Consider the following 10991-nt stretch of genomic DNA (forward strand, 5'->3'; position numbering starts at 1 on the left):
GACCGGCGTCCCCATCGCCGTTCCAGCCCGCTGACAGTACCACTGTTCAGCGAACTGGAAGGCATTGTGATTGAGGACAAAAGATAACATTTCACAGATATATTGGACGTACACTCCATCCACATTAGCCGACTTGAGCAATCGACGATGTACAGCCTGTACACCCGCATCCTGGGGGATAGTGAATTGCATATCAGTGGATATCGGAAACCGACGGCCACCAATATGCTACTGAATTATAAGAGTTATCACCCTGTTCACATTAAGCATGCGGTACCATATGGTCAGTTCATCCGATTACGTCGGATTAATAATACTGACCAGTCTTTTGAGTCTCAGGCAGAAGCACTTAGTACACGTCTATTGGAACGAGGTTACCCACAGGAAATAATTAATGTTGCCAGCTTAAAAGCCTGTAGTCTTACCCGTGCCACCTTATTACGACAACATCGGGATAAAAAACAAAAAAAACGCAACAAGATTTGTCTTTACGTTTAAACATACCCCCATGAATTCCGTAATCAAGTCAGCCATTTATAAACATTGGCACCTATTGGAGGATAGCGCACTAGTAGATCTTGCTGCACAGCGCCCCCTAATAGCGTTCCGTAGATGCCGCAACCTGAGGGATGAAATAGTGAGGGGTAGATTTAGGGATAAGGAGGCCCAGGATAAGAAAAAAAACATGGTTGGGAACAAGTAGTAACAAGATGGGGAATTTTAAATGCCATCATTGCCAATATTGTGCCCAATTAAATGACGTCCAACATGTTACTCTGGGAGGTGAGGGACTTTATAACTTGTCGCACTACATATGTAGTATATGCATTGATTTGCACATGCGGTTTCTACTACTTAGGAAAGACAAAAAGATCTATGTATGTACGTTTTTCCGAACATGTGAGATCTATAAAAACAGGCAAAGGATGCCCTCGGTTAATCACACACATGCGTACAGTCCATGCGGGGAATACCTCTGAATTATGCTTTATGGGTTTGACACAGGTAAAGCTGCCGCCAGGAGGAGGCAACCGTGACGTCAGATTGTTGCAGAGAGAGACAGACCTCATTCTGCGGATGGAGGCACTTGGCCCTTTAGGTCTAAATGATCGGTCAGGAATCCACGGTACCTGTTGGTGAAAAATGGATATAAAATTGCTTTACCTTTTAGTATATAACATTGTTTCATCTAAAAGTAATGTTGCATTGTGCTTAGATGTTTTTACGTTTCTTCCTTTATCCTCTATTGAGGGTCTTTGGATATGTTAGTCTTTTCTAATTATGCTAATGTGTTATATGTTTATGTATAAAAAGACGGTATGACGTGATGACGTTTAGGGCTGTGACGTGCGAAACAGCTGTTGCCTATTGCTCGTCCACCGATCTCATGTGGTGCCTGGTTGTGGAATAAAGAGAAACTTACGTTTTGCTACATTTGGTGAGTGTCCCTGATTTCTTCTCTCTGAACAAGATTTCATCAACTGGTTATCATCCAGCTTTCCTAGGAACAGACAGAACTTGCTGAAAATACATCAACTAATTTCAGATAGATATACAGATTTGTAATTTACTTCCATTAAAAACAAAACAAAAAAAAAAAAAACCTGTCTCCCAGTACTTATCAGCTGCTGTACGTCCTGCAGGAATTGGTGATTCCCTCCAGTCTGACACAGCGCTCTCTGCTGCCACCTCTGTCCAGAACAGTAGCAAATCCTCATATAAAGCCTCTCCTGCTCTGGACAGGTCCTGACATGGACAGAGATGGCAACAGAGACCACTGTGACAGACTGCAGAGAATACACCACTTCCTGCAGAACATACAGCAGCTGATAAGTACTGGAAGAATGGAGATTTTTAAATAAAAGGAAATTACAAATCTATATAACTTGCTTACACCAGTTGATTTGAAAGAATTTTTTTTCGGAGAACCCCTTTAAGGGAAGCACTCATAGCAACTGCTTGTGTCCCATAGTGACATATTCCTAACATAGCAGCATAAAGAGCACACATGATGACGGAGCAGCAATCGTATCTTCTCTAGATTTAAGGCATTCTTCATCTTTCACCTACAGCCTGGAACAATATCAGTGATATGTGGGGGAGACCCCTGACTCACATACAACGCCCCATGCTTCTTAACTCTATGGTTGAACAACAACTCTTTTTCCAAAACGTCTGCCTCCAATGAACGAGAGTAGAGCGTGCCAGCCTCTATATAGAACATTCTATGGTTCCAGCACAGAACGGTCTCCTTTATGAAGTAATGGAAGATTAATATTACTTGAGATAAATAGAAAGGCCGTGGCTATCAGGTCAGTGCCACATAGAAGGGTAAGTGCAAGAACGCAGGAAGAACAGCAATAACGGGGAGGGGGATACAACGCGGTTTATATCCTCTCCTCAGAGATGAGACGGAAGCCTCACATAATCTCAGTCTTGATAATAGATGCATCCACAGCTTCATTCGCCAAGTCTACAGCGGAGCCGCTCTCCCAGGACTGTTCAGCCGCTCTCGCCACCTGCAGGGCACAGACATACTGCTCTTTGGTAATGACGGGATGTGATACGCCTGCAAGAGAAGAGGACACCCAAGTCTGTCACCTCCGCTGGGGTCATGATGACTGGAAGAGTCTATGGCGGTAACCGCTCTGTGATTATATAGAAATAAGTGGCTGATGTGTAGATGGGGTCAGCACTAGATAAATAAACAATAGGGTAGAGCGAACTTGCGTTTGGCAATGTTCACTGAGCACGAATGCACTTGCACCTGGAAAAGTGGGAGGCAGCCTAGGGCGGCATCCAACTTCTTCAGATGCTGGTAGTTAAGTGCTGAAATGTCACATATATCATCGTCATCATCAACACCGACCTTTCATAGTACGCAGAAAATGACGGAATAGCTCTTTGTAGGCTTCTCTGTATCGTTCATTATGCGTCTGGGAGGGCGTAGGGAAAGAGGAACCGTTCTCTATAATGCACAGGGGGTTCTGATTGTCCAAGCGCAACGATCCTTGTAATCCATACAGCTGGAAGAGAAGATGACAGCGATGTTACATGACGCCCCGTGTGCCTGTGATAGCAGTAGAACAGATCTGAACTCAAAGCCTCTGAGAGATGGCGGTGACCCCACCCAGCAGCCTATGGCATGTAAGGCGCCATGCTAAATCAGGGCTGTGACCCCCAGCAATCATAAAGGGATGACATATCGCAGGGATGGGGAACCTTCGGCCCTTCAGCTGTTGCTGTTGGCTGACCTGGCATGATGGGAGTTGTAGTTTTGCAACAGCTGGAGGGCCAACGGTTCCCCATCCCTAACATATAGGCATCTCTATATAAAAGGGCAAATGACTTATGTTCATGACATGTGGGGTACATGTATTATCCCAGCACTTGGTACTAGTGGGGCTTATGGAGTGTATGGCAGAGCTGCACGCCTTGTGCCAGTTCCCCCATACACTCCAGGCCCCATCACTGAGTGCCATTACCTCCAGTCTCTGATCACAGGATTTGGTGCAGTGCTGACTGACGTCCAGGTTCACGATGGCTCCACTGGAAAACTTCATGCTGATGCTGACAGTGTCCAAGTCCTTCAAGGTGGTCATGTCTGGGGTAGAAACCAATAACATATCATGAGCAAGCAGTGCTCTCCTGTATCCATCTGACAAGACTCAGCTCTAGGAGGATGTTCACACATGGCTAACTAGCTGCACTTCCACACATCTAAATGGGGTTTGTATATACATGTATGGTCTCAGGGGGGGGTATTTCTAAAACTAAGCAGTCTGTTAACTGTTCTGCTGCTCTGGTGAGAGAAGAAATGGCGCCATTGGAAATAAGAGATGCAGAGCATCAGGCGCCATTGGAAATAAGAGATGCAGAGCATCAGGCGCCATTGGAAATAAGAGATGCAGAGCACCAGGCGCCATTGGAAATAAGAGATGCAGAGCACCAGGCGCCATTGGAAATAAGAGATGCAGAGCACCAGGCGCCATTGGAAATAAGAGATGCAGAGCACCAGGCGCCATTGATGTGAGAGGTAAATGTCAGCTATGAAGCCCACCACCATTATGCACCAGACACATATAACACAAAGCATATACTGATCTCTACTGGGGCTCTGGAGCTGACGGACATCACTGCTCCTCTGATAACCAAGTCCCATGACTAAAATGGCTTCAGTGTTCAGGACTATGAAAGGGCTGTCTTCTCCGCTGGTTGGTAAAGGGCTGTCTTCTCCTCTGGATGGTAAAGGGTTGTCTTCTCTGCTGGTTGGTAAAGGGCTGTCTTCTCTGCTGGTTGGTAAAGGGCTGTCTTCTCTGCTGGTTGGTAAAGGGCTGTCTTCTCCTCTGGTTGGTAAAGGGCTGTCTTCTCTGCTGGATGGTAAAGGGCTGTCTTCTCTGCTGGTTGGTAAAGGGTTATCTCCTCTGCTGGTTGGTAAAGGGCCGTCTTCTCTGCTGGTTGGTAAAGGGTTGTCTTCTCCGCTGGTTGGTAAAGGGCTGTCTTCTCTGCTGGATGGTAAAGGGCTGTCTTCTCTGCTGGTTGGTAAAGAGCTGTCTTCTCTGCTGGATGGTAAAGGGTTGTCTTCTCTGCTGGTTGGTAAAGGGTTGTCTTCTCCGCTGGTTGGTAAAGGGCTGTCTTCTCTGCTGGATGGTAAAGGGCTGTCTTCTCTGCTGGTTGGTAAAGGGCTGTCTTCTCTGCTGGTTGGTAAAGGGTTGTCTTCTCTGCTGGTTGGTAAAGGGCTGTCTTCTCTGCTGGTTGATAAAGGGCTGTCTTCTCCGCTGGTTGGTAAAGGGCTGTCTTCTCTGCTAGTTGGTAAAGCGCCGTCTTCTCCTCTGATCAGTAAAGGGCTGTCTTCTCCTCTGATCAGTAAAGGGCTGTCTTCTCCGCTGGTTGGTAAAGGGCTGTCTTCTCCTCTGGATGGTAAAGGGCTGTCTTCTCCTCTGGATGGTAAAGGGCTGTCTTCTCCTCTGGATGGTAAAGGGTTGTCTTCTCCTCTGGATGGTAAAGGGCTGTCTTCTCTTCTGGATGGTAAAGGGTTGTCTTCTCTTCTGGATGGTAAAGGGCTGTCTTCTCCTCTGGATGGTAAAGGGTTGACTCATTCAATGGGCCACGTTTTTTTCTTCATTAAAAAATGGAAGGGCTGTAGGAACACAAGCTGGTGGGGGCAGATGTTACAATCTGGGGGATGTTCTCTGGGCCACTCATCCGTGCAGAGGGTAGTGTTGTCTCTATGGATCCGCCAGCAGCTGGTAGCATGGCATCAGATACCTGTGATACCTACCTGGACCTTATTAAGTCCCTCCTGGCCAATCATATTAGCTGATGGCCATAATAATGGGGCTCGGTTGTGTATATGTTTATTGCACTTACCTGAACAGAAAGCATGGCCGAGGGAAAACACAGTGTCCGGCAGGCTAAGTCCTAGTAACCAGAGGACAATGTCGATATCATGGAGCGCCGTGTTATAGAAGATCCCTCCTGTCAGAAAGAAGGAAACCAAAGAGGGTATGGTATAATTCACATTGCTTTTACCCCGGCACTCCCAGCAGTCACATTAAAAAGCTTTGGACACTTTATAGTAAAACTGTTCAGTGTACAATATTAGTAAGTGTACTCACTGTATATACTGACAGCAGCTCCCTGTACTCACTGTATATACTGACAGCAGCTCCCCGTGTACTCACTGTATATACTGACAGCAGCTCCCTGTGTACTCACTGTGTATACTGACAGCAGCTCCCTGTGTACTCACTGTATATACTGACAGCAGCTCCCTGTGTACTCACTGTATATACTGACAGCAGCTCCCTGTGTACTCACTGTATATACTGACAGCAGCTCCCTGTGTACTCACTGTATATACTGACAGCAGCTCCCTGTACTCACTGTATATACTGACAGCAGCTCCCTGTGTACACACTGTATATACTGACAGCAGCTCCCTGTGTACTCACTGTATATACTGACAGCAGCTCCCTATGTACACACTGTATATACTGACAGCAGCTCCCTGTGTACTCACTGTATATACTGACAGCAGCTCCCTGTGTACTCACTGTATATACTGACAGCAGCTCCCTGTGTACTCACTGTATATACTGACAGCAGCTTCCTGTGTACTCACTGTATATACTGACAGCAGCTACCTGTGTACTCACTGTATATACTGACAGCAGCTACCTGTGTACTCTCTGTATATACTGACAGCAGCTCCCTGTGTACTCGCTGTATATACTGACAGCAGACAGGGAGCTGCTGTCAGTATATACAGTGAGTACACAGGGAGCTGCTGTCAGTAATATACAGTGAGTACACAGGGAGCTGCTGTCAGTATATACAGTGAGCTGCTGTCAGTATATATAGTGAGTACACAGGGAGCTGCTGTCAGTATATACAGTGAGTACACAGGGAGCTGCTGTCAGTATATATAGTGAGTACAAAGGGAGCTGCTGTCAGTAATATACAGTGAGTACACAGGGAGCTGCTGTCAGTATATACAGTGAGCTGCTGTCAGTATATATAGTGAGTACACAGGGAGCTGCTGTCAGTATATACAGTGAGTACACAGGGAGCTGCTGTCAGTATATACAGTGAGTACAAAGGGAGCTGCTGTCAGTAATATACAGTGAGTACACAGGGAGCTGCTGTCAGTAATATACAGTGAGTACACAGGGAGCTGCTGTCAGTATATATAGTGAGTACACAGGGAGCTGCTGTCAGTATATACAGTGAGTACACTTACTAATACTGTATACTGAACAATTTTACTATATAGTAGCCGGCCCCTTTAATGATACCTGACGATTTGATCTTGCTAACAGAAGAGCAGGGAAAGATGCGGCTGACTGTCGACAATTTCTGGATTCGGCCCACAGCGTTTTTCTGATGAATCTTCTTAAATAAATATTTCAAGGCTGGATCAAAGCGTCTGTGGAGACATCACACCATCTTAAGACTGCAACCTCTAACAACTCCCGACCTACTACAACTCTCAGCATACAATGCACTTGCTGCGGGATGTAATTTCTGAACAAGTGAGGGGCCACAATCATATTAATGGCGGCCAAAGGGAGATGAAGAATGTTAAAAAAGACAAATAACTACATAAGAGCTGGAGGTGTGCCGAGGAGGAATAAGGCAGATGGGAGAAAAAAAAAGAAAAAAGGAGAGAAGCAAAGCCCCATCCAGCGTTCTCCTGATCAGTCAGATCCAGGTCCCCACCGATCACACGGACACCATATCCTGGCCAGGTCATCATGTAGAGAAGGCCGGGTCCCCTTTCCTGGTGAAGCTCATAGTGCGGATTCTCACATTACATCTACACGCAGCACACACCCCGCCACTTAACTTACTTGTAGAAGCCGCACACTAGAGGTCTGCCCTGTTTGTCGGCCTCATTGAAGCACGCCTCCACCGTCTCCCGGCACGCGCTCAGCAGCTTCTCACACAGTACCGCCTTCCCTTCAAACAAACACAGAGATCTGTGCAAATATTTGTCAATTCATTTCACATTTAGATTCTACAGAAGAAAAGTGCAAGTTATCAAATGATACAAATGTAATATCGTATTCATACAAAAAAGTAATAGTAATCTCCAAACAATAGAACATTGTCACGGTTTAACTTTTTCACTGTCGTCGTTGTGTAAAGGAGCAGATGAAGTTATTATAATATGTTACAAGTTTTAGGACTAGTTATGTGTATTAGTGTAATTTAAGGGGGAACCTCATATCGTCAAAGGAAGAAAGTCATACCCCTGCTCAGCCTGGCCTACTCCACATGCATTGGTGATGGTTGTGCACAGGCAGTGTAAATCCTCAGGAAAAGGTCAATAAGGTGCCACAACCACACCGCTCACTTACCAGCTTTCAGCGCCTCCAGGGTCATAGCGGCTGCCACTTCTGGGGGAGAACAAATCACCACTCCAGACACTCTGCGATAAGATGATAGAGAGATGAACCAAAGCAACAATCAGACAAGCTAGAAGACGCCATAATGATATCTAGAACATGTCATACAGGAAAGCACAAATCATAGAGATGAAAGGCCTGGATTATCACCCTGAGTGGAAGAAACATGTGAATGGGAATTGTAGTTTCGTTACAACTAGAGAGCGGCGAGTTTGACACCGATGCCATATTCCAATACTGGAGTCCACTTGTGTGTCAAAATTTTTTATTAGAGTATTGTATTGCCCCCCAAAAGTTGTTGTCACTTCCTGGATAACATGATGATGTCACGACCCGACTCCCAGAGCTGTGCGGGCTGTGGCTGCTGGAGAAGATGATGGCAGGGGGACACTGAGGGACACAGGGCACTGGAGGGACACTTAGCATCCTCTGCCATAATTCTCTCCAGCAGCCACAGCCCGCACAGCTCTGGGAGTCAGGGTGTGACATCACCATGTTATCCAGGAAGTTACCTCACCATGTTATCCAGGAAGTGACCTCACCATGTTATCCAGGAAGTGACATCACCATGTTATCCAAGAAGTGACCTCACCATGTTATCCAGGAAGTGACATCACCGTGTTATCCAGGAAGTGACATCACCATGTTATCCAGGAAGTGAAGCCTTGATGCAGTAGTAAGTGCAGGGAAAAAGCACTTTATAAGCATTTCCCATAATAAGTGTATATTGGGGATTTGTATAACTTTTGGGGGCAATACAATACTTTAATAAAGTTTTTCACCGGATTTCTCCTTTAATAATATTCTCAGATTAAGATGCAACTATTCACCTTAAAGCTCAGGGTTCAGCCTCACCTTTGGTCAGTAAGGGCAATGTCCACATCTTGCTCCTGCAGCACTCTTGTCTTGGCTAAAAGTCCTTCGCTAAAAGCCGTCTCCACCGCTAAACGTTGATTCTCCACAATGTAGCAGAGGTGACAGCCATTGTCTTCTGCTATACTCTGAAGCAAGGCCTGGCTGCCATAGCTCACCCCTATAACAACCAGGCCAACATTCCTCTCCTGAGAGCCATCTCTGCTGTAGAGTCCTCCCAGGACAAGGCTATTGGAAGCTTCTGAGATCACGTGCCTTTGGTTGGTGTGCTTGGAAGAGATGGATGGATTTTGGATATGGATGGTCCCGAATGATGAGAGCAGCGAGGAGGAGGTAGACGGCACCGGATCTTCCCTTCCAGTTATGATGTTGGTGGTGGAACTGATGTTTGGGTGACCAGGAAGCGAGGACGGATGATGGCGATGGAGAGGCGGTGATGGCACCGGATTACTGGTGCTGATGGTATTACTGATGGAGTTAGCCTGCAGTATGAAGGAGGGCGGAGGATGAAGAGCGGCGTCCAGAGGCAGCGAGAGGTCTTCAACGTGTTCTGCGCCTGTCGTTCTAAGAAAGAGAAAGAGCAGGATACACTGAGGTCTCCCAATGTTACATATCTCCAGCCACAATACAATCCCGTTATGTAGAAGGAGGGACTGTCCGCCATTATGTTAATGCTGGGTCCTATTGGAATACGTGTGTGCTCTGCTGCTCTGCTCACAGTCTCGGAGACATCGCTGTAGAGAGCTCAGCCGGCCGGCCCATAGACATGACCCCTGACTAATTCCAACTGGACCCCTGTCCTTGAGATCCTACATTTAAATGGGTTATCGAGAAAATTATAGCGGCACCAACCTTAGCTCTGGGGTAGGGCACCTTGGCTCTCCAGGCATAATGGGAGTTGTAGTTCTGCAAACCCTGGAGAGCCAAGGTGTCCTACCCTGCCTTAGCTCCATTCACTGCAATGGCTCTGAACTTCAATAATGCACACAGACTGAGGACAGGGGTGGCGCCCTTGTGCATTTTAACACACTGGATCCTATTGTTCTCTAAGACGACAAGGGGTTTCAGGCAGCTGCTTTTTCCTCATACAGATCACGTGCCCCCATATATTTTAATGGGGGAACGAGGAGATATAATTGTCGGCCAAAAAGTAACAGGAGATGAGAATACAAGACACTGAGGCTGTGACTAGCCGCCATTACTTACACGAGTACAGGTGCGCGGCTCCAGTGCTGCTTGATCAGCCTGCGGTTCCTGTAATGCCGCCCTGATGCCAGGTGCTCCAGGATCCGGTCCCGTCTCACCCGCATGGGCAGCTCGCAGGATTTACAGTACAAAGTCTCCACCACCGAGGTCTCTCCCGTGTCATCGTGCTCTATGACGTGTCTCCTCACCGCCAGGTCCGTGAACTCCGCCGCATAGTCGTGCAGCGTCTTCTTTTTCCGTCCCATGACAAAGAGAAGACTCAAAGTCGGGAAAAGCTCAGTCCGTGATCAGGAGGCGGCGGGGCGGGGGGGAAGGTGGCGGCAGCGGGGTGGAGGGGAAGGCGGCAGCAGGGCGGGGGGGGGAAGAAGGCGGCAACGGTGCGGGGGGGAAGGTGGCGACAACGGTGCGGGGGGGCCTCCCAGCACTGACTTCTCATACCTCACCTACGTATACGTGTATATCCCCCACCTATTCTATGACCAATCTCTGCTCACTGTCGCCCCCTATCTGCCAAGTCACATAGTTCACATTATATTTCGTATTACAGGTTTAGGGCCCATCACCCCCCAGGGCCACAGGGCTCCACATTGCGCATGTCGGGGAGTAATTGCTGGGGGTTTTCTTGCTATTTTTATAGAATTTTTCTAAATAAAAATTAAAAATAAGTATAAAAAAAGATATCTGATAATACTATAAAACATCATATATACTGTATATATATATATAAATATATATATATATATATATATATATATGGTGGGGTCTCCTATAGTATACAGGTAACCATGGTGACTAGAAAAGCTTTAACCCTCTCATTCCCATTTATACGATATGACAACTCCCTGACTATATAGCTATATACCGCCCCCTCCCCCCGTACCCCAGAGGATATGCCGTATACAGAGGTCCCACGACCCGTCTACACCGCTGTGAGCGGGAGGTGCAGCCTCTAATGTCTTCCCCCGCACACACTTCAGGACCTTCAGGCACTTCTTGCCGAGT

General features: G+C 46.9%; 2 protein-coding genes across 2 annotated transcripts; both read right to left on the reverse strand.

The window, feature by feature from the left end:
- Positions 1 to 1844: 1844 nt before the first annotated feature.
- On the reverse strand, positions 1845 to 7434 carry LOC138769157 (uncharacterized oxidoreductase YrbE-like). Its single transcript, XM_069947419.1, has 6 exons — positions 7353 to 7434; positions 6798 to 6928; positions 5371 to 5478; positions 3486 to 3604; positions 2870 to 3026; positions 1845 to 2569 (listed from the first exon to the last, which is right to left on the reverse strand). The coding sequence occupies exons 4-6, from the start codon at positions 3600 to 3602 to the stop codon at positions 2421 to 2423; spliced, it is 423 nt and encodes a 140-aa protein (XP_069803520.1). The 5' UTR covers positions 3603 to 3604; positions 5371 to 5478; positions 6798 to 6928; positions 7353 to 7434; the 3' UTR covers positions 1845 to 2420.
- A 26-nt stretch (positions 7435 to 7460) lies between these two features.
- LOC138769156 (uncharacterized) lies at positions 7461 to 10345 on the reverse strand. Its single transcript, XM_069947418.1, has 4 exons — positions 9990 to 10345; positions 8766 to 9347; positions 7863 to 7933; positions 7461 to 7519 (listed from the first exon to the last, which is right to left on the reverse strand). Exons 1-4 carry the CDS (start codon positions 10232 to 10234, stop codon positions 7497 to 7499), a joined length of 921 nt encoding a protein of 306 aa, XP_069803519.1. The 5' UTR covers positions 10235 to 10345; the 3' UTR covers positions 7461 to 7496.
- Positions 10346 to 10991: the final 646 nt, after the last annotated feature.

This window comes from Dendropsophus ebraccatus, chromosome 12 (genome assembly GCF_027789765.1).
Source record: "Dendropsophus ebraccatus isolate aDenEbr1 chromosome 12, aDenEbr1.pat, whole genome shotgun sequence".
Classification (NCBI taxonomy): domain Eukaryota; kingdom Metazoa; phylum Chordata; class Amphibia; order Anura; family Hylidae; genus Dendropsophus; species Dendropsophus ebraccatus.